The following is a 27912-nucleotide window of genomic DNA, read 5'->3' on the forward strand; positions in this document are numbered from 1 at the left end:
AGTTGGGAATGGCTGCAGGGCCATCTCGTTAATTGGTGGTCCCGATGGCGTGCTATGAGACTGTGCTGGACCAGATCTACAATGGCGGCCGACGCTTGGCCGAAATCGGAATGGGCAGGCGAGATATGTGTGTACTGGCTGATTGGTGATGATTGTGCAATGTGAAGACATCAATTATATGATATACATTTGAGTACTCATTGGGTTCATACACTGTCATTACATCCTTCGTTGGCTCATATTCTCATCCCATACTCATGACATTACATTAAAGTTCGTGCCTTCGTGATAATCCATCCCATTACTCCCACGTGCCTTTCCCGAGAACCTAAGCGATGGATGGAATTTCGCGCCTGTCCTTCCTCGTAGGATAATAGTAGTTGCCAAATTGGGCGCCGGCGGTCGTCTCGACTCCAGAAGTCTCTTCCACCGTTTTGCCAAGGGGAATCAAGCCCAAAAGCAAGAACGTGCTTTCCTTTTCACCTTTTTCGGCCGTGGTTTGCACATATCCACCATAATAAGGGACGGCCTGGTAGTACCGGCCGTTCTGAGCCGCCTCTTCGCGAGCCTTCAAGATGACAGCATTATGGGCTTCGGCAGCTTCGGCGTGAATCTTTGTGATCGCAGCAGCTTCAGCGTCGCGTACTCCAAGAATGGTGGTGTCTGCATCAGCGATCTAATTTGATCAGCAACTGCTCTCTTGTGAAGAAAAATGATTGCAAGATAGTAGAGTTCGATACCGGAGCAGCCACTACACTACCGATGGTCAGGGTTGCCAAGATAGTGGTAATTTGGAAGTGCATTATGCTTGTTGGCAGATTGAAACGCTGAACAGGAAGTCTCGAAGGGCTCTGAGATTCTGTGGATGAGATTCGCGGTCCGGATGCGAGCTAGTAGTGCCAACGAGTGCCTGTCGATGGATAGTAGCGAGATACTTATATCGCGCCCGCCAGCGTTTCTTCCAGCCAAGTCGGCGTCCGTCGGATGCTCATGATACCACTCTTGAGTATCTTGTAGGGTAGCTCTACCATGAGCTCGAAGCTGAGAGCTACGTAAGCCAGGAACTAGGCACTCTCTGTCGCTTGCGTGCTGCGAGGCGAGCTTGGGATGACGGACAAAGTTTGACAGATCGAGAGCTGTACTGCACAGGTTAAGGCTGGAAGTGTCGATTGTACCGCACCTGTGAACTTCTGATTACATGTCGCTTCCTTGAGCGGCTTCTGGTGGCTGTTCCCGTCAGTCAAAGCAGCGGCTACGGAATGCCAGTGGTCAACGCTGACGGAGAGCTGACCGCAAGCAACCAACGATCCGGAGAGCTGCAGGTTGATATTCTGCGCAACGACTTTTCAGTTTGGCATTCGCCTCTAAGCAGTTCGGAGAGTCGATGATGCTTCTTGGCAGTCAGCTCTAGGTGTTCCCAGCACAAAGAGAAACACCTCCCCAGTCAGCCTGTAAACCTTGGCAGGGGCCAGGATGCTCCAAGTTTGGCCATGCCACTATGACTGGTGGGGTGCCTGCATACACTTCTCTATTCGTGCAATCGACTTGAATCTAGGTCTCGACCTGCAATCAGAGTTTTGATGTCGCTCTCAAGTATCCTTTCACAAGCATAATCGTCCCCAGTCTCCTTCAGTGCCTCGGATGGTAAATATTGGGTGATCGTAGTCAGCCAAGCACGTGTCCTTCACCATGATGCAACCAGTATATCCGAGAACTGCGCTTTTACCATTCTCGGGCACACAAGCCAGTTTGGGCGACATTCGAAAGAGACTTTATCGGGCGAGGCCCTCTCAGTGGCCGGTTGGCCCCAGGGCCTAGATGGTGATGCGCCCGAAGAGAGTAAGCATGTGGTCTGTAAATCCGTGCACATTACGCACGAATGGACCTCAGTCACACCATCTGACGATGGGCAGCATCAGCTGCGAGTGTCAGGCTCCCAGTGATGAGTCGATGATGCCAGCATTCGTCTGCGTCGAGTTTACCCGCACTTCGTCGAAATGAATGAGCAACAGCATTCAAGTTCCTGCGTCTGTCGCTCAATTGTACATCTCATGAGCCATGTACTCAGGACCGCGGGGCCATGGAAGCTTTGGGATTTGAGTCCTTTCCAGCTGCCTTTCAAGGTCAGCTTCACCTCGAAGATCATTCTCATGCTCCAAGCTTGCTTGACCTGAATCGCTGTCGCACGACGACAGACTGCCTTTAGTAAGTAGACTCTCCACCTGCATCGCTTGCCTTCGCCGCTCGACACGCGGCCACCAAGCGCTAGGATGATCGTGGCCAACGATCACTGTCGCGTTTGGCACAATGGGCAATTGTATACCATCCCTTCGCGCGTCTTCTTGCACACATCCGGGAAGGTCGGTTCCACGCGGGCAGTTAATATTGATCGCGAGATTTCGCAAGCCCGGTAACAGGGGTTTTGCTTGTGATATGAGCTGAAGATGGACGGCTGGAGTGCCCGTGCTTTGATGACCTTCAATGGCTACGCTGTGGATCGCGGCCCGTTGCCAAGATGCAAAGTTGCTGGAGTCAAATATGGCAGCCAGGTCGTCGGAATCGTTGACGTGAAGTGCAAAGGTATTGCTTGTGAACGCAACTTCTTTAGCTTCGCCATAGATCTGCCGACAAGTCCGTAGGAGATTGCTCAGATGTAGGAAGGAATCCCAATGAAGCTGTCGAAATGAGTTGCCGGACGGATGGCCAAATTGCAGAGAAAGGTCTGCCTGATGAGGGCACGGCCTGCGTCCATAATGGCGCTCAGTGAGGGGTGGGCAGACTGATTGTATGCAGCGTTGCTGGTACAGCGGCAATGTTCCCTCAGGTATATCATGCTCTGTAGGATAGCTTTCGTTGGCTTTGTACAAGGATGCATCGTAGTATTGGTAGCGAAATGACCTGAGCAATCTGAGACAGCGTACATGACGAGCTGCATACTCCTTGAGCCAAGTTCCGTTGCCCGAAGAATAGTGCACTTCTTCCCAGTCAGGCAGCGGGTCGGGGTCAGAGGATACTGCAGTCCAGGTTTTGCTCAGCGCGTAAGCTTCGTCTTCACCATGCTGATCAGCTGTACACACGGTGTAGATCACCCGGGCACTCGTGTACGACAACGGAGAGCTTGCAATGTGAATGATTCGATTTCCGATCAAGTGCTCGTAGATTCGGATGCGTATCTCGGTGGGCAAGCAGGTAAGAAATGCGCTCTCCTTCGTTGTACTGGCCATTGCGATATTGCGCAGGGCGTCGCCTTCTGTAAGAAAGCGGAATGTGGAACGGCTGCTGGATCGACTCAAGTATGTCTGCGTCGAACTCAGCCTCCATTAGTGCATGCGTGGATGCCTTGCCCGCTCATCCTTTGCTGGGCGGACCATGGCATAGTGCTTCAGATGGAGAGAGAAAGTCGTGACGCATCCCTTTAATCACGCGCTCGAATGGATGTGGTGCGTTGTGAGGGATTTAAGATGCTAGTAAAGTGGTGCCTTGACAACAAGAACATCTCCTATGATGTGTGAGAGCCTCCCAGCAACGCGCGCCGGCATTCGCCGTAGCCAATGAGAGCTCTTAGAGTTTGGAGAGAACACTGGCCATCTCACAGACCAAGATGAACGACGTCTTGATCTTAGTATACTCATGAAAGTGCGGGGGAAAAGAGGGAAAGGCAGCGAGTAGGCTCATATCATCTTGCGAAGTGTGGGCGATGCACATAAGTGCCCTTCAATAATCCCGACGGTTGTTAAATTTCCCCAGGATCTGAACCCTGACATTGGTCCAGTTTAGCGCATGCTGCAGCAAGCTCCCCATGAGAAAGCACACATCAATTCCGAGAACAGTAATGCCATATTGGCGTCTCTCGACACCAGGCGACCTGCGCCCTGCCAACAACATGCCGCGTCTGGTGATGAGGTGTGTCGTCTCCAGGAAGTCCAGCCGGCTTGCTGTGGCGGTTATTTGCAGTGGATGGCTGGAAGATACTGTATTGCTGACATGAAGTCCATTGCCAGATCGTATTCCACGAAAGCATAGGATACATGAACGGCAGCTCCTGAGGGCCATCATGGTATGCGTACGATTTGTGCTTGTCTGACTTCAAACTCTGTTGAGTTGGCATGTGCAGATAGCTGTCCGCTCTTGTCCGGTCCAGTCTGATATACTTGTGCGACAAGATCCTTTGCCGCCTTACTTCTCTGGCTCGGGTGCTGCAGGCGGCTGGTGCGGTTTATACTCCGGGTCATTATCCTCCAATTCTTGTTTTCGAATGGCCTGCATGAGTTCATACATTTGGGCAACTTGTTCATCTATCGCAGTAGGAAACACAAAGCTATCAGCCCATGCTCTTCCCAAATCAAACCATCACTCAATCCAACGCTTTACTCACCACTCATCTTATCCACCTTCCCTCGATCCATTTTTTCTCCTCTCCATGCATCTCCTTCAATCTGCTGAGCATACGATTGCCATTCGGTCAAGAACCCAACAATGTGCACAGGGTTATCAATCTTTTGATGCGCTCGGAACTCCGCTTTCACGTATTCATCTCCTAGTAGCCTCATCTCCTTCGGCAAGTGTTTGCGATGCGTTCGAAGGATGCGACGGTAGAGTGGGATCGGTGGAAGAAGTGCCGGAGGTACGCGTTTGAGGCCGGAATTCTGAGCGCCAATGCCTGAAGGCGTTGCGAGGAGGCGAGAGCTTTGACGAAACATGTCTGTTCGATTGTGATGGCGGGACAAGATTATGAAGAGGCAGGCAAAGGGAATGTGAGATGCATGGATTTGTTGCTTCAATGGCAAGCACAAAAGTTGACCTGAAGCATGCCCGGAAATGTTGACATCACTGATCTCGCCTCGGCAGAAAAGCTCCCACATGCCGGCCGTGACACTTTTCTTAGACCATCCCCACGATCGACACCATTGTCGCGACCACCCGAAGCACGACCTAGAGTGAGCGAACGTGCTTTGGAGGAGCAGTTCGCGGAGGCAAGGGCCGTTAGCAAGCGTCTCCGGGCACAAGATAAAGCACAGTCTGCTTCATTCACAAGGTATGGCTTGGTATTTCTGTTTCAGCTGCTTGACTGTTCTACTGTCTGCATGGTAAACATCCTATTGATTCGTAAAGGTGACTCCACCACGCTTCACCATCCAAAGATCTAAAGAACCTTGATGCGCCATGCTACCCACGCCGTCAACATCTCATGTCAATTACGATCATATCTACGAGCCAGCTGAGGACTCGTACTTGTTGCTGGACACTCTGTCATCAGAAGGAGAGTCAGCATTCCTCAAGGATCGATTTCCAGCGCACTCCGATGCACCACTAGTGCTCGAAGTCGGGACAGGATCTGGCGTCGTCCTAGCGTTCGCGACAGCCAATGCGCATCACATCCTGGGCCGTTCCGACGTGGCCAGTCTTGGAATCGACATTAACACCTTCGCTTGTTCCGCGACTGCGCAGACTGTAAAGGGCGCAGTAAAGGATGCAGCTGGCGAAAAGACAGGCCACTTCCTCGACAGCGTATGTGGCGACCTGACGACCAGTCTTCGGCCGCAATCCATAGACATTGTCATCTTTAATCCGCCATACGTGCCAACAGAAGAGCTGCCAGCGCAATGGAACGACCAATCTGACTACAAGTCGCTTTCAAATATGGACCGCTTCGATCGAGATTCGCATTTACTGTCCTTGTCTTATGCCGGAGGTGCAGATGGTATGGAAACGACAGATCGATTGCTTGGCCAACTCACGGATGTTCTGAGTGATCGTGGCATCGCGTATATTTTACTTTGCAAGCAGAACAAGCCCGAAGAAGTTGCCACGCGCGTACGAGGCTGGTCAGTCGCCGGCTCGTGGCAAGCGGAGATAATCTCCTCGAGCGGAAAATCTGCAGGCTGGGAGAAGCTCTGCATCCTTCGTGTTTGGCGATCGTAGCAGAATGCCATTCCGCGCGAGCGACAACTCATGTGATCCAAGTTCTGACAGATGTCGAATCACTCCAGTTCTGTTCGATCGAATTCGCCGCGGTAGTGGAAGTCACTGAGGCCCTCGTTCCAAGGCTCGTTCGCCGAGAACATCGAATCGTCCCGTCCTTCTCGATATGGGTCACCCATCATGAGATCGTCGTTCAACCACTCGGTGCCTTTCCTACCTGTCTCGGAGGTATTGGGACCTGCGGATGCGGGCCATAGATTGACATCAAAGTCTTCGGTGTCCTCCGCCACACGGTCGATGATGCATCCTGTTTTGTACAGTACAACCTCATTCATCCTCGTCCCGCGATGTGCTTCATTAACATGGTCTAGGTAGTAGTCAATTCCATGGTAGACGCCTCCACCGCCTTGTAGACCTTGTAAGGCGCAGAAAAGACACTTGAACGAGTAGTTTCCTTTCACGACAACTTTCTGCATCACATGGCTCTTGGCAAGAAACTTCCATCGGAACTTGACGCCCTTGGCTTCAATCGTGAAGCATTTATTCCAGATAACGTCAACGTCATGATGGGTGAAGTTTGACCTAAATGCGCATTTACCATGTGAACAGGCAAGGTACGAAGCTGCTGCGGCGTAGGCTCCGGGATGTCGACTCCATGGCTCCACCTGCTTGTGCGCAGCAAAGCTGTTCTTCTTATCTCCGTTCTGCAGCTTCCATGCGGCTTTGCAGAATCCGAGGTAGTCATTGTCAGGGGTAGGCTGGACAATTGCTACCGATGATTGCGTTGCACTTGGATACAGTGGGGCGCCAAAGCCTGCGGCCATCGCGCCGCCGAAGCTGGCGAACGACGGCGCCATCGAGTTGGTGCGATTCGTGAGGACTGGGCTGGGCGGCTGTCCCGAACTGGTATGCGAGACTTGTCGATTGAGCGCATTGGGATGATCGTCGTCCTTCTGTGCATGTGGTGCAATAGCCACAGTCTCTCTTCGGTCCAAATGAGAAGGGCGAGCACCCCAGATCTCAGACGGGTTGTCTTCCCATTCTTCGTACGTGAATCGCGGCTCTCGTGCGGTGCTTCCAGAATTCGAGCTAGTCGTTGCAGCGCGATCGCGATTATTCCCGCCCGCAGGATTCGATGTTGGCGCGGTGTTATCGTCAGTGGGAGGCCGGAACGGCAGTTGTCCTGCTGGTGTCGCGTTGCCATTTGAGCGTGGTATCTCTTCTGCAATAGCACCAGACAAAGAGTGCTTGTCGGTCGAACTGTTGGTCCGAGTGTGCTTAAGGAAGTGAAGCAGCGAATTCCGTTTCTTGTGTCGGTGCTCCACAACCTCGTCTGCACCTGGCACAGCGTCTCCATCCTCCGAGCCCGATGCGCTGAAATCTCGTGACCACGTTGGATGCTTCTTGAGGTTACCAGTCTCGGCTGGCTTGGGCAGGGTTTTGTGCTGTAGCGGTTGCGACAGCGTCCTTTCCGTCCGCGTCTTGGGCGCTATTTCCACAGGCGGTGTCTGCACAGGTGGGGTTTGGACGGGCGACTGCACGGTCAGGTTGCTCTTGCTTGAATTCGGCGAGGGCGAGTGGAAATCCTCGCGGGAGGTGCCATTCAGTAACCTCTGCTTGAACTCATGCAGCACTGCGATCGTCTTGTCCCGCCCGCCATCTGCCGCGTCCACCAAATATGTGAAGTCTGTTATCGCGTGGTCATCGTCAAATGCAGCATTGCGCAGCTTTTCCAACAGACTCGCTTGCAGCTGGATCGTCACCTGCTGGAGCTGGATAATTGCAATGTGGTCACCCTCTTGGAACGCCTTGCCGAATCGCGCCAGCCCTCTCTGTTTCTCCTTCTCGATCTCATCGGGTGCCTGGTCTATGCTCTCTTCGAGTAGTCGCGGCGGAGGTGGGGCTCGTTTGAGTGCGCGCTTCTTTTTGATCTTGTCGAGGATGGCCGAACCGTCGTGGAAGGCCTGCTTGGTGGCATCCAGACACGACTAGAAAAGGCGCATGTGTCAGTCTCTCACGCGGTGGGCCGACACGCCCGCATGTGCTACCGAGCGGTGGAGATGATGCTGCGACTAACCGTGATGCTCACTTGGATTTCCGTCATGGCGGGCGAGTTCTATGCATCCGATCTGCTGTGTGCGAGATGGTAGTGGCGGTGGTGGTTCAGCTTCATCGCGTAGCTACGCGATGAGCATACCTGCAGTGCTATGACATGGCGATCTGGATCCACGCATATGGACCAGAGGCTCCAGAGCCGATTGCGCCTCTCCCGCCTGCACCACTCACCACTCACCACTCACCGGTGCCGAGGAGCATGCCCCGTGACCTGCGACGGCAGAGCAGGGAGTGGAGAAGGCAAGCGTGCAACGTCAAGTACTGATTAAGCGAAGGCTGTATACGCGAGCTCTACATATATCGAGCCTCTGTCCTTCTCACATGCAAGTACTGCCAAAACCGCTGTCACAACGCTCCTGCCCAGGCTTGCCTTTCTAGGACTACTTATCCACAAGCTCGGAAACTTCCCGCTGCCGATATGAGTGAAGCACATGAAGGTTCATCTCGTCACCTCGCGCTTGAGCGCCCTGGCATGCGACAACCACGCAACACGCACGCACGAAGATCTTCGAACGACGATGATCATCGCTTGCTGCGGTGATTGCCAGCCGCGTCGCGCCCTCCCAGTGGCATCGAAAACGACCGAAATGGCCAAGATTTCCATATCCCGACCAACCGTTGCCTCTGCGCCTATCAAAGGAGGGGTCTCGAGTACCTCCGTAGGGCTAGTTAGACGATGTCCCGAACCATGCACCTGTGCGCAAAGTCCCCCGCCGAACCCAAGCACGTCAGCCCGCGAGCTCTTGTTGCCATTCGCTGCGACATCGTCGCCCAGCACGCAATTGTCACTGCTCCAACTGTATTTGACCTGTACCTGGCATTGCCCAGGCGCAGAATTGTTCGTTCTGACGCAACGAGCTTTCGCGATCGTCCGTCCCTCGCGTGTGCCGCCGACAGACTATATAAAAGCTGCTCCGTCATCTGTCTTCAAATGGATTCTATACTCACTTACGGTCTTGCATTGTTGTTTTACACTTCACTCAAGACTGCTGAAGAGCTACGTCTGCCCTTCCACGTTCGTCGACTCGTCAAGACCGAGCAATTCGTCATAAATCGTTAGACATCCAGAATGGCTCCCACAGCCTTAGTGGAACAGCCGGTGGCTGACTTGCCCGTTTTCCGCTACGATAACCCCTCCAAATCTATTTTCCCTGACGGCATCAAAACTTCAGGACAGACTTACCCCGAATATGACCAACTCAAGTCGTACGAAGAGTTTCCTCAAGAAATCACAGGAGAAACAGTATGGAAAGCGGAAGATTACCAGAACAACCCAGAGCGATGGGTCCATCGTTTCAGTGAAGAGGAGATCGCAGAGGTCAGCAAAGCTGCCGATGACTTTCTGGCGTCTGGCACACCCATGACGGGCATCACAAAGGTAAAGAGAGGTATTACAACTGCCAATAAATAGACATACTGATGCCTTTCTGCAGGCGAAGTTCCCGCTTCCCAATATGGCACACTTTCTAGAGCCAATGCGCAAGGAGATCTTGAACGGCAAGGGTTTCATCCTCTTCAAAGGCTTTCCTGTCCAAGAATGGGGCAACCACAAGAGTGCTGTCGCATACATGGGTCTGGGAACATATCTTGGATACTTTGTATCGCAGAATGGTCTCGGACACGTCTTGGGCCACGTGAAGGTGAGCATTGGTAACCAATGCGAAATGAAGGATCACACACTGACGCACGTACACAGGACACCGGCGCCGACCCGACCCAAATCGACAAAGTCCGCATCTACCGCACGACCGCCCGCCAATTCTTCCACGCCGACGATTGCGACATCGTAGGACTCCTCTGCATCGCCAAGTCGCTCGAAGGTGGCGAATCCGATATTGTTAGCGTGCACCACGTCTTTAATACCCTTCAGAAAGAGCGTCCGGACGTCGTCAAGACATTGTGCACACCAAACTGGTACTTCGACCGTAAAGGAGAAGTCTCAGTCGGTCAAGAGCCATACACCAAACAACCCGTCTTCTACATCGAAACGGGCAAGGACGGCCGCGTATACTGCAAATGGGACCCCTACTACGTGAAGTCCCTCACTCGCTTCTCCGACAAGGGCATCATCCCAGCGCTCTCACCTGAGCAAGCGGAGGCAGTACAAGTGCTGGAGGACACTTGCATGCGATTGTCGTTGCACATGATTCTGGATATTGGAGATATCCAATTCTTGTCTAATGCGCATGTGTTGCACTCGAGGACAGCGTACAAGGACTACCCACCGCCGCACCCAAGACGGCATCTGATGCGATTGTGGCTCGCGACTCCGGAGGATGAGGGTGGCTGGAGGCTGCCATTTGCGGATTCGAAGCATAAGAAGAGGGGTGGTGTGCAGGTCAACGATACGCCGCCGAAGGCTCCAATTGACGCGGAGTAGATAGTTAGTTTTGGATAAACACATGAAACTGGCTTAATGTTCTACCTCCGTATGATATTGTCTGGCTTGTAGAGACTTTTCTCGCTGTTTGTTGGCCTGCCGCACTGATAGTACTGATGACTGGTTCCTGTGAAGGTGTAGCTCAACCGCCTACCGGCCCCTTTGACGACGTTCTCGAGCTCCCCGCCTCTGTGATTTGCATGAAAGACCATCAATCGTCTGACTTGGCAGCAGGCATGAGCCAAAGGCTTTGGAGTGGACCCAGAAAGGTAATGAAAACGCGCAGCGTCGATGTGTACAATGCTGATATACATGCGGCTATATGGCCGGCTGCTCTATTGCACAAATTTGCATCGAATGTACATTTGCTCGAATATCGTTCGAGTCGTATGGCACCTGTGCCTGCTTCAAAACGCACTGCACGAGCTTTCGCGGAGGATGTGCTGGCTTCACGGTGGAAGCATCTCCTACCACAGTGGTATCCAGGAGCCCGCAGGTCGTGTGTTCTCGATGTCGCGATCTCCCGAAAATATTGCTCATTGGAAAGGTGATCTCCTATTCGACGTAATTGACACCACGTACCCTTACGTTCCGTGGAGATGCGGTATCGCAGATGCACTTAGTGTCCGCGTAGATCGTGCCAGGGTCGTTGTCATAGGGATGGTAGGCTCTTCTGCGCGTGGAGAAAGAAGTTCATGAATCCCTCTGGCGCTGCTGAACGGGAGCGTTCTTGACTTTCTCGATAGTTGTTCATCATTTGGTTTCGCATCCAATCAGAATCTTCTCTCCCTCAAGAAGGTCTCAATCTGGGACTTGAAATGCCCCTTCAAGTTGATGTGTCCCGTGGTTGAGTTGATTGCAACCTCATCTTTCTTCACATTCAACACTTTGCACAACTCTCCTTTCAGCACCATCTTGTCTCCATCAATGTTCTTGATTCTCGTCATCTTCAAGTTGCCGCCCCGTTTTCGTAAGTGATATATGGGCAGATTATTGGATGAGGATCTTGATACAAAGTATGGCAGATTAGGCGCGCTCTGTGTCTCTGGAAGGAGCGTCACGGGATCTGGAATGAGTTTGACAGGTGCAGGTTGATGATGCGACGGCCTTCGGGTTGGGTAATGGCGCTCTTTTGTGGGATGGGCTGTTCGTCGCGAGGCTCGAGATTCTTTCGGTCGAGGGTTGGAGTACATTGATCGCGGAGGATACGCCTCATCTGCTGTCCGAGAGGCGACAAGATTGGGATCTGTATGCCGATGAATTAGTACACACCGTCGACATGGTCTCTGCATGCTCCTGACCTTCTCGGACGGCCGTTTGTGTTTCTGCCGCTGCTGCTTCTCGACATGGCGTGCTGGTGGAGAAGCGGAGGAAATGTCGCACAGTCGCTGGACGAGGTAAGCTCAATGGCCGCAGGAAGGGCATTATGGGCACTGTGTTGGCCATGATGTTGCTGATTTGTTCTCGTCAATGCGGGAGTGTTTGCGGAAGGCGCGACTCGAGCATCGGCGGTTCCCTCCGCCGATGAATCTTGGCACGACTTTCGATTTTGGACAGAGGTCCAACAACCCACGACAGCGACAGTCACCACCCACTCGCCCCTCCACCACCGCATCACCGCGATCATGGCAGACTCCAACGGCGATATCGCGGCCCAGTACAGCCTCCTGCCAAAGCTCATCACCAACCTCGACCGCCATCTCGTCTTCCCGCTGCTCAACTTCGAGGAGGAACAACGACCAGAGGACGAGGACGTTTCCGACATTACCAAGCTCAAGTATGCGCTGCTCAAGGAGACCAACATGTCCGATTATGTCGGCGACTTGTACGCACAACTCAACAACCTGAACGAGACCCCGGCCGAATACGGCAAGAAGCGCGACGAGATTCTCGAGAGGCGGCGGATATACACCGAGGAGACTGAGAAGATCCAAGGCCTGCTCGGCGATGCCGAAGTCATCAACAACTTGCGCAGCGACAAGAATAGCAACATGGCATACCTGAAGGACAACCACGGCGTGACTCAGCAGATGGTGGACCAGCTGTACGATTTCGGCCAGTTCCAATTTGCGTGCGGTGATTACGAGAGTGCCTCAGAATTGCTGTATCAGTTCCGTATTCTGTCGACAGACAACGACAAAGTCAACGCAGCAACATGGGGAAAGTTGGCCGCAGATATCTTGACCACCAACTGGGAAAGTGCAATGGAGGAAGTCATGAAGATTAAGGAGAGCATCGACACCCGCCTGTTCAACAACCCGCTCGCACAACTGCAGCACCGAACTTGGCTGATTCACTGGTCACTGTTTCCCTTCTTCAATCACGAGCCCGCCCGTGAGCAGCTGACTGAGCTCTTCTTCTCTCCCGCGTACATTAACACCATTCAAACCTCCTGCCCGTGGATCCTGCGATATCTCACCGCAGCCGTCGTCACGAACCGCAATCGACCAGGCAGCAAGAACAACTACAACTATGGCAACTATCAGAAGCAGTTGAAGGATCTTGTGCGTATTGTGAGACAGGAGCAGTACGAGTACAACGACCCAGTCACCACGTTCATCAAGGCACTTTACGTCGATTTCGACTTCGAGGAAGCTCAGAAGAGACTATCAGAGGCGCATCAAATTCTGAGTGCGGACTTTTTCCTGTCAGCAGCTGCGGAGCCATTCCTGGACGCTGCGCGCCATCTCATTTCCGAGTCATACTGCAAGATTCATCAGCGCATTGATATTCAGTGAGTAGTGCAGTATTGATTTATGCCGAGCATGATACTAACCTTTCCGACAGGGATCTATCAAAACGCCTTGGTCTTGGCCAGGAGGAGGGCGAGAAGTGGATCGTCAACCTAATCCGCGATACCCGCGTTGATGCAAAGATCGACTACAAGGCCGGCACGGTCATCATGAACCACCCACCTGTCAGCGTATACCAGCAGGTTATCGAGCGAACAAAGGGCGGTTTCTTCCGCACGCAAGTGCTTTCGGCTGCAGTTGCGAAGTGAAAAGGCACGAGGATGGATTTGGGTCCTCGAAATTTGGCGTTCGAGGCTGTTTGCGCATAACGAGCTTGCACAACAGAGCTTCGGATCCCGCGACGGGGATCGCGACGGGCGCACAAAAAGACATGATCACGATGCAGGAGTTTGTGCGTGTGCGTGTGTGTGGTATGGCATAGCATTGGCGTTCTCGGCGTCAAGTGCAGGAATAAATGTTCGTTTTGCACGAAAGAAAAGCAAGCGCGGGATGAGCATCATGTGTTACGGCAAGAGCGCTCAGGTCGGATGATTGAGGGCTCGGGTTAGACAGCCTAGAAAGAAGCGTGGTTAGACGGGAGGCGAGGTAGCACGATTGGCACGAAATGTGTGACTCTGAAATGAGACTATTCGAATTGACCTGAAGCGCTAGTACCTTCTCTCTGGCACACGATTGACAAATTTCCTGCTTGCTCGGGACCTCCTGGTAGTGCCGATACATCGGTGGACAAGGCCAGGTCTGGTTCTGTCAGGGGCTGCTCGAGCTACGACAGAAAAAACAGAGGTCGGTCATGCAAAGGAGTGGCAATCGAGCTGTTGCACACTCCCTTCTGACTACTGTCAGATTTTCGATCCAGAGGCACCCGGATCCAGCTGCAAGCGATCGGCAATAAACTTAGAAGACGCAGTCGCCTGGACACCGCAAACCTCAGAGGTAGCGAGCGTGGGCCCTTGTGAGCCATATCATTGCCCTCATCGTACACGCTTTTGTCGAAAAACAAGTGGAACTTGTACATGTCCTCTCCTCACGTTGGCAGCGGGTTTCTGGTATCTCGCCTTTCGGGCAAATGCATCCAACGCCAGCGTATGCGCCCTCGATGGCATGAACTGCGTCGCTCGCCGAGAGTTCAAGAATGCGAGTTTGAGTGTCAAATTTGAAGCTGCGGCTTTGGAAATGATACGCTCGATACTTTGGTGGATGTTTGCAATGTTTTCTGGCGCAAGGAGGTCATTTTCGAGCATATTGATGTCGATGATGATGTATACGAGGTTGATCGATTGTAGTGCTGAGATTAAAATTTGCTCGTAATCTGCTTCAGATGATGCGGTCGCTATCTTGAGGATGCTGAGTTCTTTCGGAAGGGCGTTGCAAAGGTTTGTGCCGTTGAATTAAAGTGCTTGCATTATCAGATATCGAAGGAGGTCGATCCAAGTCATGCTGAAGTCAGCAGAGGACACTGCCGGAAGTGCCCATAGGACCGCAGTCTTTGACTGCTGAACGAATCTTGTCATATAAGTTCCAATCGCATAGGTCTGTTTCCGTGTCGGTGTAGAGCCCTGCATTATTATGATGGCAGGCTCTGGTGCCATGCTCCATTGTCTTACTTCGGAAGAACTCCACACATTTTGCAGCGCCAGATTTTGGTGTAGTTTTTGTCTATTGCACAAGGCCACCCACGCCTGTAGACAATCCGTAGGGCGCAGTAATCGTGTGTCCGTGGTGTGAGTTATCATGTCCGCAAGCTGTGTCTCCTGTAGTGTCAGTGACATCGAGGGAAGCAGGGCTGTGTTGGCTGTTGCAGGTAAGTAGCCGAAGATCAGGGGCGCTGGATTAATACTCACCTTGTATGTCACATAGCAGTTTGTATATCAGATCCACTCTCGTGCTTTGGTCTCTGGCGTTCGTATCGAGCGATCTCACTTTGAGATCAATTGCTGACTGCACTTGGCGAAGGTCTGCTAACACGACGTGAAGCTTGACTGACACGTACTGCTCGATAGCTCGCGAGCATGTGTCTATCTCTTGCTTCAAAGACTTGAAACGAATACTGTAAGGCTGTATCAAAGCTTTCCAGGCGTGCTTCAATCGTCTCTCCTGGTAGAACTTCAACATTGCCTCGAAGTGTCCCATGATGAGTACGAAAAGCTCTTCGATCTTGCTTTGTAGGATGGGGTCGTTGTAAAGGTCCATATACTGCTCTACTCGTGGTAATGTGTCGGCAATTTCATTCATGGACTTGGCCAGCTCAGTGATGAGCTCGTCGTGGTTTTGGAATAGCTACATGCGTATTCTTAGCCAAATTGGGAGCACATCACGCACTAACTCACAATGAAGAGAAGCTTTGTCGTGCCCCAGGCTAGTGACACATATTCTGGGTGATGTTGAGCAAGCACGTCCATGACTTTGCCATAGCCAAGGATACCAGTCGAGATATTGGCCAGCAATTTTCGTATTTTCCCCTGGGCACGACCATCATATTTCTCTTTGGCTTGTTGTATGGAGGCCTGAACATCTGACTGCGTATGTTTGTCATGGAGCCATTCTGCATGGCTGTCTGACGAGTGCTGGGCGCGGAAAAGTTTCAGAGCAGTCTGGAAAGTGGTTTCCGCTGCGGATAGGGGAGTTCCCATTATGTGAAAGTGCTGGTAGAACTGCGTTTTTGCAGGCCGTGTTGAAGACGCTATTGCTGCAGACGGCTGTACAGGTTCAGTTATGCGGCAAATGCTGCAAGTCCTCGCTTACTGGTGCATCAGCTGCGCCTCAGCCCCAATCTTGTGCGCCCAGGCATAGCCGGCCATAATCGCATTGACCTACAGTCGCCTTGAAATCCACAGCCTCGACTTGTGGTATTTCAAGCATCGAAGATCATGAACAAGGTAGAAGCATATAGATGATATCCCCCTCGGGGAACCCGGGAAGACGATCTTGCAATGATGTAGATGGACCGATATCAAGCAGTACGGAACTAATGTCATCCTCCAACTTCACCTGTCCCCGCTCTCAGTCGCCATCTCCTCGGCGCTAAGACCTGGGTGCTGTACGCTCTCAATATATCTGTCGAATTGCTGGCTCACCTTCAAAGCTCGCTCTAGGTGCGCGCTCTTCAGTGGCTCTCTGTTGTTGAAGCGAGCGAGTTGCCTTGCGGTGTTGATAGCATTACGAATCTGGCGTCCGTTCATGTCGTAATTTGCAAGAACCTCAACCCTCTCTCTAATGTCGTCAACGTCCATGTTTTCACCAACATCTTGCAATTTGCGGATAAAGTTCTTCCACACCTGGGAGCGCTGGTTTCTGTCCAGTGCTTTGTATGGAATTGCCAGCTGAACGCGAGACTTAAAAGCCTCGTCGAAATGTCCCACACGATTACTGGTCAAGATGAGGATACCTATGGTTTCATTAGCTGTGAGAATCTGAAGTCGATATCTGGATCTTGCCGTCGTAATACTCCATTGTGCGCAGGAAGACTTTTTGGGTCAGCTTCGATACGAGACGCAAAGTGTGCAGAAGTTGTCTCACTGGAAACCAAGGCATTGCGCTGCAGGTTGTCAAGGGAGCGCTTCTCCAGGAACACATCTGCTTCATCAAGAAGAACAACTAGATTTCTATCAGCAGTCATCACAACAAATTTGACATAGAAGGGCTCACCGCATCCCCATCGCCGGCCTAGCATGAACACGGATTCAAGATACTAGTAGCTTCATCAGCTTGACACCATGCAGATGGTAGAAGTAGAACCCAATAGAACTCACTTTCTCGACTTGCTCTGGCTTTGTGCCAATATCTCCGCACGTTACACGGTACAGAGGCTTCTGGCCGATCTCGGCGACGCTGCGTGTTGTCAAGCACTATTCGTAATGTTCGTACGCATGTGGTACCTCTCGGCCGTCAACGTCTTGCCAGTCCCAGGCGCCCTAAACGACAATCAGTGACCCACGAGATAATGAAACGCTGTGTGTGGCCTAACCCATGCAACAACAGCACCAGGCCCGTGCCTTTGCCTTCTACAAAATCGATGCTTTGCTCTGAAGCGATTTTATTCTGCACGAGCGCCGCAATGAGGCCCTTCGTGTCACTATCATGCTCATTCGAGATGACAAGATCTTCGAAAGCTTGCGTGTTCCATTTTACTGGACTTATATCGTCGATGCGAAGTGTCACTTGGATTCAAGTTTAGCGCCAAGTCCAGCTCTTTTCAGTAGGACTCACCCCATCGTTTGTCGAGCATGCGGAAGCCTTGTATGACTGCAGGCAGTCTCAGGAAAAAGTCGTCTCCGATGCTGTGCGGATCGATAGTATCCTCCTTTGATGCTCCTCCTTCAGGTGGGTGTAGGATGTGGAAAGCCTGGACATCTATCATGTATCGCACCTCAGACTACGTAACGTCAGCAGCCACATCAACGCGAGTCACAATCGTACTCACAAGGTTTCGATCATCATCTCCGAGACCAACTGCGGCAGTGACATATTTCTGGTCGCAGCAACTGTGAAACTTTCTTCCCCGCGCAAGAAGTGCGTTCCGTGATCGTGCATCTGTGTAGCACAGAGGATATACAGGAAGAGACTGGATTGGTATAAGATCCTGTTTTTGAGTGATCTGAAAAGACAGATTCCCTTTGCGAAGACGAAATTGGCCATCGAAATGGATAGAGGTTGCCATGCACGCCCATTCTCCGTGCACAAGTTCCACTGGGGAAGACACTGTCATGACAATTGGCTCCGAGCGTAACGTTGACACGACTAAATCTCCAGGCCGAAACAGGTACGGCAGGTCGAATTTGCTTGCTACTCCATCAGCCAATCGTTGACGGACTGCAGATAGAGTTGAGGAGGTCTGTTCATCAAAATAGGTCATCAACGATTTTAGAGATTGTTGATCTACCAGGCAGGCCGACAAAAATGCCTTGGCTTCGGCTTCGAAGTGGTAATAGAAGACATACGGCTCTTGAATGCGCCCATGGCTTAAGACATTCACCCTCCTGTAAGCGTCCAGTCCGACATGTGATCTTAGAAGTCTTTCGAGGTTCGCGAGCAATGTTTTGCTCAGTATCTTAACTTCGTCTCTAATTGGGATCGGGAGTGCATCATTGGTTGGTTCCTCGCTATCGGAGCATTCATAGTCCTTGTAGACAACAAAGGGGGATTCCGAGTGCAATGTTTCCCACACCTTCTCCGAGGGTACACGCCGCCGGCAGTCAAGGTGATTGTGTCCATCTTCCCAGACGACTGCCGGACGATCAGAGAAGGTGTGCTGGGACCTCGCGTGTGGACAGTATACTCTGTGCAAGACATGCCATGGCGTGTCTTCGTCATGTCCCGTGGACGTCCCGCGCAGTCTGTCTAGCTCTGCTTGGAGTCTGGCATTCTCTGCTGCTAAGTGGGTCACTTGAGCGAAGTCGTACGGATCTCCGAAGGTCTCGCGACGCTCTCGATCCGGGGTCTGTGGCCAGAGCAGTGGCTCGGAATCGTCGATGTCCAAGAGAGCCTTGGAGTGCGCTGGACTTGCTGATCGCGGAGGACTTCTGTGTTCCAGTCCCGCTCCTGGATCGTCCCAGTCCCAGCTGGGGTCATTGGCAGAGGGCGGACGGGGCGGGCCTCGCGCTAACCTTTTTTCCCGAGAGTCGTCGTCGTTGTGGTGCTCCATCGAGCTTGCTGGCGGTTTCGTGTACAGTCTACTGATCGATGGCATACATTATGCTGATACGAAGAAGTGCACTGCGCAGGAGCTGCTGCGCGAGGCGGAGTGCTTCGGGGCACTGGGGCTGAGCGCTTCTGCATCCTGCCTTGTGATCCTCACCTAGCTCCTTCGCCATTGCGCAGGCTTCGCTGTTGGAGACCATCCTGCCATCTTTCGGCAATGCTGTCAACGCGCTCCCGTGGAGATCGACAATTCGATCCTTGGTCAAGATCATGGCACGAAGAGAGGCTGGTTCGAAGCATGATGGAGCGGCCAGGAGATTTTCTTGATGCGATCGACAGCATGGAGAATGATTCGCCCAGTCCGACGAGTCGACCAAGCAGCTCAGCCCCAAGTTCATCACCATTGCGATCCAGCGTGGAATATGCGACCACCGAGAATTCTTCCGTTACCAATCTAGATCAGGAAGCAGGCGTGAAGAGCTGGCGCGAATGGAATAAGAGCAGGACTGGACAAGACGACCCCTACGTGTCGATCGAGGCTCTGAGAGGCTTTGTTCCCAGAACATTGTCAACAGACAGCACAGATGGCCTCGTAAAGCAGGAAGAGCAAGTCCTCAGGCTAGCTTTATCAACCCACGTTGCGTCCTCATCCGGAACACGGTCTGCGGAACTGGCGAGTCGGCGAAGCATGCGCACGATTGAAGATCGCTACGAGAAACACAGCAAACAACACATGGTCTCAAGCTTGGGGTATGAGCACACGGCCCGACGAATGCGACCTGACAGTGGCAGCCGCTATATCGTCGACATCCCAGCTGCCGACCAGCGACAGAAAGATCACCGCAGCGAAGTCCCGCAGCCCTCGGAGGGCGATAAACGCCACCGTGTGATCGAGTTGGACAACTACCGCGACACTTCTGACAAACGGGCTGACCAAACGGCCGACTCGCGTGATTATTGGGAAGTCCCTTCCGGGCTCGTTGGCCCGTCGCCCCCTCCAGACCTAGTGTCGTACATCAAGCGCGATGACGGGAAATCAGCGTATATGACACGACGGCCTTCATATCTTCCTCCCAGGGATAGCCTGGGAGTCAAGCGGACAAGTTCCTACGTGTACACTCCGGGTGGAGTAGAAAAGTTTAGCCCTCGACCACCGCTCTTAAGGTCCTCTCCCGACCCATACGAGAGATATCGTTGAGCAAGACACCACATGCGTTCCTTTCAGCGGTACAGAAGGCCGCCGAGACCGTCCTAAGCATATGTCAACAAATACCTAAGGAATGCTTCGCGAAAATGACAGCAGGAAGTTCTTGAACAGCTATATTTGCGAGCCTAGATGGACGGGCTGTGGCCAAGGGTGCTGTGCTGCGTAGATTGTCTTCAACACGCGAGGCTAGGCCTGGCTGAGCGGACACGCCTCATTATCTATGATCTGAGACGGTATTCGCTGTGTCCACGCTGACAGAGTTAATCCGCGTTCCTGATGCATACGAGCGTGAGCATGCCCCATAGACCCAGAATAACATGTTCCGAAACTGGTTGCAATAGTGGCATGCATTTTGTGGTTGCGATCACAGCGCCTGGCGCTATCTTGTCGCCGCGCGAGGGAGCGAACAAGTCCGTGATGACCGGGTACCCTTGCAATCAGCCTCTCCCATTTGTCCATCTTGGCAAGTCTTGCAGTGTCTGCAGGGAATGGAGCTCGGCGTCGGCAGTCTTAGGAGCACCGATTTCAGGATCCCACAAATGATGCTCCGTCAACCTAGTCCTGGCGCACAGAAGGTACCATAATCAAATCATCCAGTTTCCCATTTGTAGCTTGTGTGGCGGTGCAGACACCCCAGGCATCTGCTGCCAATTCTCATTAATGCATGCAGATGAACACGAGTGCTTGACTGATGAGCTTCCCAAATTGGCGGGAAGTGCTGATCGACCCGCCCGTTCGTGGCGTTCGCTTGGAGAGTCTTGGGTGCAACGTCGTTTCGTTTCAGGAGATGAGTGAGTACACCATCAAATATTCTTGCTCAACACGTTGTTATCCTGCAAGCGTACGTTGTTTGCACGAACTCTTGGGAGATGCGGTCGTGCTGTGCCAAGCATTGCGACATTGTTTGTCCGTGCGAGCACGTGGTCTGCAGTATGATGCGGCGATCTACCGTGAAGGTGTACGCAAAAGGCAATCGCGACACGCGCATTTTGCTGGGAGCTCCGCGGCGATGGGATAATGCAGCATCAGCATGGCATTCTCATCATTGTGCACAACCTGCGCAGCCAAGAAGTGCAGATTCCACATGAGGTCTGCATTGGGTGCAGTCTCCCCTGCAATCAGGTCGGCGCACATGGATGCCGTGGACTCAGCTCTTTCTGACAGCAGGCTGTCCTCGTACAGACATGAAGGATTTCGCGATGTCCGGCCGAGATCTTGCCTTCATGCGTTGTCCACAAGATCGTCGGCGTGAGTTAGGACCGCTTGGCCGACCATGAGGAGATTTCAGGCCATTGCATTCGTCTATTCCTGCTCACCGACGTGAGTCTGACCCCAGATGCGGCCACGGTATTGCAGCGATGTAGGGTCCTTTAGGTAAGTTCCGCGGTGCAGACTCCGTAAGAATGGCATAGACAATTATTGCTCTAGGTTGCTGAGCTTGGCAGAATCCTTCAGGGTACCTCAATCTGGACAATCAGACCCTCGATGATTAGATGTTCGCTGCGATAGGCTTGTACAGAGTGGCATTTGTGCTTATGGTGACGAGGGTCAAGAACCTTGCTCGGGGTTACGAGTTTAGGATTCGCCCTTCTTCCGATGCCGACATCCAAAGGGACATTGCATGATGTTATGCATCGAGGATCAATGAGCGCGGACACTGGGTAACCAGGTGTCTTGCAGTCTTGGTGATGGCCTCAGGAGGCCTTCGTATGCGCGAAGCTCAACCTTCTCCTTGAATTGCACTGCCCATCATGCCGTGGCAACCACTGTTCTATTCAACAGTCATCGTGATGAAGGAATGCAGTTGCAAGAAGCTTGCTGACGTCGAGACAACACGAACGTCTATGAAGCAGAAGAACTATCGAGCGTTACCAGCCCGCTTAAACAGAAATCGCACAACGACCATCCCCCCTCGCACCGACCTCCGGCGTAGAAACTCACCGCGGAACCCACCAAGGACGATCCCCCACACCATCGCCTTCCATCACCATACCACGGCACACGGGTCCACAACGGCCTGAATCACATCACCGCCAAGAGAACAGCTGTCCCTTCCACAAGACCTTCCAAGAAAACTTCCCATCTTCGTGACTCGCGGATCCGTACGACAACGATAAGGAAAAAAAGTTACACGCGCGTCAAAGAGAACCTTCTTTTGGTAGCTGCGGCCGCCGGCAGCTGCGCTGTACGATCCAAACCGCTTACCCGCGCGCCGGCTGAGACTTCCCGCCTGCACCAATTGTCCGAATCTGGTACGCGCCAAGTGCTCCTTTCCGCTCGGGAGGCGTCTCACCCGAATTGCGCCTGCTGCGCCTGTATCGAGCCGTCCGGGTGAGGCGCCGGCTTGCGATGATTTGTGCTTGGTATGAGCATGGTGGCGGAGTCGAAGATAAAGGCTTGGTTGGATGTCATTTGGGATTCCGAATTCGTCGAAATGGAGATAGTGACTTGGGAGCTCTCAGCTTGTGAGACCAGATTCGAGAACAAAGAGCTTCTGTAGCTGTCAACCATGGAAAGTAGTATAGTGTGATGTTCTAGAATGTAAAGTTAGGAACTGCCCGGGACCGTCAGGCTTTCTGTGCTTGGGGGTCGCGGAACGGTGAGGAACAGTGCGTAACCACAGCCTGCATTTGTTGTTGCGCGCTGCAGATCTCAGACCGCCTCGTGCTCGACAGCGCTGTCGGGGAAAGTGCTGTCCTGCACGAGCGTTCAGCTGCGTGTCTCGCACGCTCGCGCTGGCACTGGGTAAGGGATGAGCAAGTCGATCGGGCTCGAGATCTGCCACGCGTAGCACTGGCATCACACGTGCTGCCAGAGCGATTGGAACGGAGATCTTCTGAAGCACAAAAAAGTGTGTGCGTGAACAGGCTGCTCAACGACAATAGACAGAGGTTACGCATTTCGAAATATCAGCAATACTATCTAGCGCATCAATACATGTTCAAATTAAGAAGCTGCGCCTGACCCAGACAAATGTCGGCCAGTGGCGCTATCATCGCATCATCAATCATGACTCCCAATTTTGCCGAGCCCAGAAGCTGTGGTATCTGCCATCTCTATGCCCACCCAATCCCCAACGCCTCGCCCGAAACAATATGCAAATAATGTTGACATCAGACCCGCTCCTTGGACTCGTTCTTCTCCAGATCGTATGATGAGTTCGTAACCTGGGACAGCTGACGAGTGTTTGGTGGTGTGTTTCCTGGGTCCTTTGGTCCAATTAATCCTTCTGGTCTCTTCATCGTCTGCCGGAAATAGATCGCGAGGCCCATACAGCCTGCAGATAGCAGCAAGCAGACTCCTGCCCACATTTGGACGGTGAGATATGTCGAATATTCCGTGATCATGTGTCCAGCAATTACCGGTCCAATGAGTGCGGGTATCGCAGCACAGGTATACATCATTCCAGTCCACTGTCCCAGTTTGGCTTGAGCTTCAGGAGTGGGTCCCAGGATGTAGGCGACAGATGCAGGAGGGAGACCGATCACTGCGCCAGAGAAGGCTCCAAAGAAGATGACGAACGCAAGAGCTGAGCGGAAGCCGCTGGCCAGTGTCCAGAGTATGAGTGTCAAAAGTGATGACACGAGGGTGACAGAGAAGTGCACATTCAATGCTCCATAACGGTCGCAAAACCAAGAGGACGACAGTCGCCCGATAGTGGAGCATGCGTTCATAATTGCTAGCAGCCAAAAGGTCTCGATCTTTCCATCTGCGGGCTTTTCTGGCAAACCAGCATTAAGACCAACAGCGCCAGTCGACCTTCGAAATCCAATTCCGTTCGAGAATGCCCATTCTTCGAGGTTGAAGAAGATTGCGTAGAATCCAAGGAATAAGAATGCGATCGCAGCTACGAAGGAGGCATACGATTTGTTCCGGAATGCGTGAGAGTCGACAAAGACGTCCCATCGCATCCAGTCGTCAGGCCTGCGGATGATGTGCTTTGGATTTGGATTCGCGCATGCCCACGCGAGACACGAAGTAAGCAACACAACCAGCGAAACCCATCGTGCGGCGGCGTTGAAACCTGAGGAGTCGATCAAGAACTTCGTCATCATTGGATAGACCAGGCCTGCAATGCTGGCTCCTGATGCTACGATGCCGATGGCGAATCCCTTCTTCTTCTTGAACCATGTAGCGACCACTGTGAATGCATCGTCAGTGAATACTGACAATAAATAACGATCGATAAGAACTCACCTTGTGAAGAGCTAACGAAGAAGCAAGCCATTCCGAGACCAGAGATGAAACCTTGCGTGAGCCAGGTCAGTGCGAAATTGCCTTGGTTCACTCCGCCGTCGCCGTTGACCCAGCCTAACGTGAATGTGCCCAGTGACACCAGTACAGTGCCGAGGAGTATCAGATAGCGAGTGAAGCCAGCATCCAGAAAGCGACCCACGATTCCAGATAGTCCCAGCACTACAGCAGACTGTGTTCCTCCGATGAGGTTGAAATACAGCAGATCTTTTCCCGTCATGAGGTAGTTCATATAGAAGGATGCGTATGTACCGTACGCATTGACCAGACCTATAAACCAGCGTTTTAGTGAAGGAAGCGGACAAGAAGACACGACAAGCACTAACCCCATGAGTTGAACATCAAGCAGAATCCGGCCAGTAGGCAAACGTATGCTCTCCAGTCCCGAGGCCACGTTGGTTCTTCCTCGTCAGCGACATCATCGCTGTTATTGCGCCCTGACATGGCTGCGAGGGAGTGGAATGTCTCTCTCCGAATCGGTCCTCGAGGTGTTTCGATTTCTATTGTGCGTCCATTCGGAAGTCGCGCCGCTGAGTGGTGATGGGAAGTGCTCTCTTTTCTGTGAGTGGAGGTGCCAGATCTAGCGTCGATGGAGACCTGTCGGCCGGGTTGGGTGAGCCATTCTGAGTTCTCTCGCACCTGGCTCTGTGACCGCGATGCATCGGGCGACGACTTCTTTGACGAGCTTTGAGATTCGTAGGAACCACGGCGCTGACCGCCTGGTGGGCTTAGTTCGCCAGACATGCTGAAGAAAGCGATAGTGCCAGTGCGAGACAGCTAGCAAGCAGAGGGAGGGGTCTGATAGAACGGGGATTGACAACAAACCTACCTGACGGGCTAAGAGATATTATAGAAAATGTGAGAGGCGCAAGGGTATACGCCTCCGACACCATGCACTACTGCTGGTGCTCGATCGGCCTGGGGCTCCACGATGGTCAGGACCCACACCAGGAAGCACACTGCAACCCGACAAGATAAGACCGGTTACACTAGCCTGGTAACAGAAGACGGTGGTGATGCCCTGCGAGCCCAGACATACGCCCAGCCGGGCTCCGTGCGAGCATGTGCCTGCGGAGGGTGGGTCGCCAAGGTCTGAGTGAGACTGCATTTGCAAGCAAACCACGCTGTGTCATATCCGGAGGGCTTGTCAGTAACCGCGAAGATGACGATCTCCACAGGGCCAAGGCGAGGTGTCCGGAAGGGAAAGACGTTGAATGAGCGAGAAGTCGTTCGCTAAGAGGGCTTTTGGGTTGCAGCATCTTGCGGACACTGGCCCAGGATCCACACTCAGATTTCCGAGACGTGAAGGTGGGCTGACGCTGTACTTTCTTGGGGCCCTTTTGGGCTGTGGCGCGTCAGGCTTCTCCTATTCTTTCTTTCCACGCACTGGCATTGGGTGACGCGCGGGCGTGATTGTGGGCGGCCGACGTCAGGAACACGCGAAAGCCGATGAAGCTGCTCCGAGCGGTCCCGTCACGCGTCGAGTCGACCGAGATCCGCCTGCCTGCTGCTTGCTGGTTCGATTCCGCAGTGATGGTGATGTTGAAACGTGCATGTGTTGAATGATCAGCAGCTAGCAGCGGAAAGTCTTCTTGGCTAGACTTGGCGGGACGCACCCTTGCGGTGTGTGGCTCATTCGCCGCCTCCACCATTCATTGCACCGCCGCGACTGCCTGCCACCGAGCATCGGAATGTACGACAACGCGTCAAACCTTGGCTTATGTCGCTGTCCTACTTGCGCTTCTTTGTTCAAACTTGCTCACTCCCGCCATCCAAGACCCTCCTTCGGCCGGTAAAGAGGCAGCACGCTTCATCGTTCTGGAGATTGCCGATGAAGTTTTCGATTCATTCGACGGTCCTTCTCATACACCCAATTCTTGCGCAATTCTTGGCCTCTTCTTCTATGACGCAGGGCATGTCTCGTGGAGCTTAATCCTTATCGCCCAGAACACGCTCAGAAGCCTTATCTCTGCACCCTGATACTTGCTTGTCCCTCGGACCAACTTTGAGCCTCACTGACGACTCCTTGCCTAATCTGCGCAGATATGCACTTGCTTCTGATCACGTATGGCTTGGCTTCGATCACCTTCATTAGTGATCAGTGTCGAGCAATGGCAAGCCACGGTCCTGTACAAGAGTGGGACAGACTGCTGATGGAGTCGCACCTCTTGTCTAGTTCAGACGCCGGGCACTGATCGACACACTCGCCATTCCTGCACCTGAGTGGCCTCATCACATCAATCGTCCCTCGACGCGTGTGGTCTTTCTCCCGCCTGATTGGCGACATTAACCACCGCCGCGTCACTAACCATTCCAGAGATCCGGATTTGTGTTACCGGCATGCATGATGCAGAAGCAGAATCATCTTGGCCGACGCGGACACTTCTGGGTTGATGTTACATGCAGAACCATTAGGCTGAGTCGATCTCGGGCCTGCCGATGTGGTCTTGCGAGGTCTTGCTACAAGTACGCATTTCCAAGAGGGTGTGTAGCGCATCAGCTTATTCAGAGCTCGTTGGACAAAGCGAAATTCTCAAGGGTGCTGACTCAGGCGGAAGTCGGTGTGCTCAGGGTTAACACAATAGGTCAAAATCGTCGTCATTGCTGATAAGTGTTGAAGACAAGCAGATTCCGAAGTTTGAAGCATCGAGCAGCGACTCTTCTATATGGTATCGAATGGTTGCACAGGACTTGCATTCCTCGTCCGATATATCAGGAGATCCGATGTCATTCTACAGACAACGGAGCAATGAGCCCGTTGCTTCGCAGCAATTGGCATTTCCGGACTGCACGCCGAAGACAATTTCTTAGCACTGCGCCATATTCTCAAAAGCCGCTGAGCGGCAAACGTCCATGTTCACACTTACACTGCGCCTAGAGACGACCGGAACATACAGCACACGCAAGACAAAGAAGACTGGTGGTACAGACAAGTCGATATCACACTGTGCCACAGTAGGACGATTCTGCATCTGCTCCACCCGCTCGCCATGCAGGACGCACCTCTGCACAACGCCAGAAAATGATATACATGAAACAGGAGGTTTCCTCAATCTTGGCGTGCACTAAACATGTGTGATGTACACTTCACCACCATGCACACAGCCACAAATGCACCACAACGACTGGTCCTACATTCGAAAACCGAACGGTTCTTTATGGAGCCAAAAAGTGGGACCCATCGCATGTCTTGGCGATGTAGGCTGTAGGATTTCTTCAGGATCTACAATGCTAATTCCTCATTTACGAGCCTTGGCTTGGAAGCGGGATGGATCGGGTCCGCGACATTCTGGATACGTTCAGGCTACTGGTTATGCTCCACAATGGTCTCATAACACCCATTGATAGCGACGACTTTGGAATCAAGTCAAGTGTTGGCGCAGCACGACGCGTGTTGCTGCATTCACGCGCTCGTATGGATGGCGTATCATGGAGCAAGTTATCTGCAGGTTCAAGTATGCTTCTCAAAAATACCTGCTCAATGCTGGCACATTGCGTGCATGTTCTCCAAAACAGTTGAGCTTGCGTACGCGCTGTTCGGGCAACAAGTTGCGTGCTGCATGACCATCCTGCATGTCAGGTCACATCATGCTGCATGGTGGTTCGAAAGAGCGCTGCAAGCACTGCAACAGATATACCGAGTT

At 52.7% G+C, this 27912-nt stretch overlaps 12 protein-coding genes across 12 annotated transcripts; 4 read left to right on the top strand and 8 right to left on the bottom strand.

Annotated features, from left to right (window-relative positions):
* Window positions 1–328: 328 nt before the first annotated feature.
* Window positions 329–803, bottom strand: CKM354_000174200 (uncharacterized protein; the record flags this gene model as incomplete). Its single annotated transcript, XM_044796874.1, has 2 exons — window positions 329–676; window positions 741–803. The coding sequence occupies 2 exons, from the start codon at window positions 801–803 to the stop codon at window positions 329–331; spliced, it is 411 nt and encodes a 136-aa protein (XP_044652809.1).
* A 1233-nt stretch (window positions 804–2036) lies between these two features.
* Window positions 2037–3224, bottom strand: CKM354_000174300 (uncharacterized protein; the record flags this gene model as incomplete). The annotated part of the gene is made up of 1 exon (XM_044796875.1): window positions 2037–3224. The coding sequence occupies one exon, from the start codon at window positions 3222–3224 to the stop codon at window positions 2037–2039; it is 1188 nt and encodes a 395-aa protein (XP_044652810.1).
* A 952-nt stretch (window positions 3225–4176) lies between these two features.
* On the bottom strand, window positions 4177–4700 carry CKM354_000174400 (uncharacterized protein; the record flags this gene model as incomplete). The annotated part of the gene is made up of 2 exons (XM_044796876.1): window positions 4177–4295; window positions 4376–4700. The coding sequence occupies 2 exons, from the start codon at window positions 4698–4700 to the stop codon at window positions 4177–4179; spliced, it is 444 nt and encodes a 147-aa protein (XP_044652811.1).
* Window positions 4701–5163: 463 nt separating this feature from the next.
* Window positions 5164–5922, top strand: CKM354_000174500 (S-adenosylmethionine-dependent methyltransferase; the record flags this gene model as incomplete). The annotated part of the gene is made up of 1 exon (XM_044796877.1): window positions 5164–5922. The coding sequence occupies one exon, from the start codon at window positions 5164–5166 to the stop codon at window positions 5920–5922; it is 759 nt and encodes a 252-aa protein (XP_044652812.1).
* Window positions 5923–5981: 59 nt separating this feature from the next.
* On the bottom strand, window positions 5982–8026 carry CKM354_000174600 (uncharacterized protein; the record flags this gene model as incomplete). The annotated part of the gene is made up of 2 exons (XM_044796878.1): window positions 5982–7910; window positions 8000–8026. The coding sequence occupies 2 exons, from the start codon at window positions 8024–8026 to the stop codon at window positions 5982–5984; spliced, it is 1956 nt and encodes a 651-aa protein (XP_044652813.1).
* A 1080-nt stretch (window positions 8027–9106) lies between these two features.
* CKM354_000174700 (uncharacterized protein) lies at window positions 9107–10417 on the top strand (the record flags this gene model as incomplete). The annotated part of the gene is made up of 3 exons (XM_044796879.1): window positions 9107–9415; window positions 9471–9677; window positions 9734–10417. The coding sequence occupies 3 exons, from the start codon at window positions 9107–9109 to the stop codon at window positions 10415–10417; spliced, it is 1200 nt and encodes a 399-aa protein (XP_044652814.1).
* A 773-nt stretch (window positions 10418–11190) lies between these two features.
* Window positions 11191–11863, bottom strand: CKM354_000174800 (mitochondrial 54S ribosomal protein IMG2; the record flags this gene model as incomplete). The annotated part of the gene is made up of 2 exons (XM_044796880.1): window positions 11191–11663; window positions 11719–11863. The coding sequence occupies 2 exons, from the start codon at window positions 11861–11863 to the stop codon at window positions 11191–11193; spliced, it is 618 nt and encodes a 205-aa protein (XP_044652815.1).
* Window positions 11864–12042: 179 nt separating this feature from the next.
* On the top strand, window positions 12043–13418 carry CKM354_000174900 (uncharacterized protein; the record flags this gene model as incomplete). Its single annotated transcript, XM_044796881.1, has 2 exons — window positions 12043–13151; window positions 13205–13418. The coding sequence occupies 2 exons, from the start codon at window positions 12043–12045 to the stop codon at window positions 13416–13418; spliced, it is 1323 nt and encodes a 440-aa protein (XP_044652816.1).
* A 1140-nt stretch (window positions 13419–14558) lies between these two features.
* CKM354_000175000 (uncharacterized protein) lies at window positions 14559–15800 on the bottom strand (the record flags this gene model as incomplete). Its single annotated transcript, XM_044796882.1, has 3 exons — window positions 14559–14962; window positions 15012–15447; window positions 15498–15800. 3 exons carry the CDS (start codon window positions 15798–15800, stop codon window positions 14559–14561), a joined length of 1143 nt encoding a protein of 380 aa, XP_044652817.1.
* Window positions 15801–16154: 354 nt separating this feature from the next.
* CKM354_000175100 (uncharacterized protein) lies at window positions 16155–18811 on the bottom strand (the record flags this gene model as incomplete). The annotated part of the gene is made up of 9 exons (XM_044796883.1): window positions 16155–16555; window positions 16605–16634; window positions 16687–16764; window positions 16816–16858; window positions 16920–16998; window positions 17046–17081; window positions 17135–17327; window positions 17377–17542; window positions 17591–18811. The coding sequence occupies 9 exons, from the start codon at window positions 18809–18811 to the stop codon at window positions 16155–16157; spliced, it is 2247 nt and encodes a 748-aa protein (XP_044652818.1).
* Window positions 18812–19147: 336 nt separating this feature from the next.
* Window positions 19148–20005, top strand: CKM354_000175200 (uncharacterized protein; the record flags this gene model as incomplete). The annotated part of the gene is made up of 1 exon (XM_044796884.1): window positions 19148–20005. One exon carries the CDS (start codon window positions 19148–19150, stop codon window positions 20003–20005), a length of 858 nt encoding a protein of 285 aa, XP_044652819.1.
* Window positions 20006–23127: 3122 nt separating this feature from the next.
* On the bottom strand, window positions 23128–25012 carry CKM354_000175300 (uncharacterized protein; the record flags this gene model as incomplete). Its single annotated transcript, XM_044796885.1, has 3 exons — window positions 23128–24155; window positions 24212–24538; window positions 24595–25012. The coding sequence occupies 3 exons, from the start codon at window positions 25010–25012 to the stop codon at window positions 23128–23130; spliced, it is 1773 nt and encodes a 590-aa protein (XP_044652820.1).
* Window positions 25013–27912: the final 2900 nt, after the last annotated feature.

This window comes from Cercospora kikuchii (genome assembly GCF_019650295.1).
Source record: "Cercospora kikuchii DNA, contig_00001, whole genome shotgun sequence".
Classification (NCBI taxonomy): Eukaryota; Fungi; Ascomycota; class Dothideomycetes; order Mycosphaerellales; family Mycosphaerellaceae; genus Cercospora; species Cercospora kikuchii.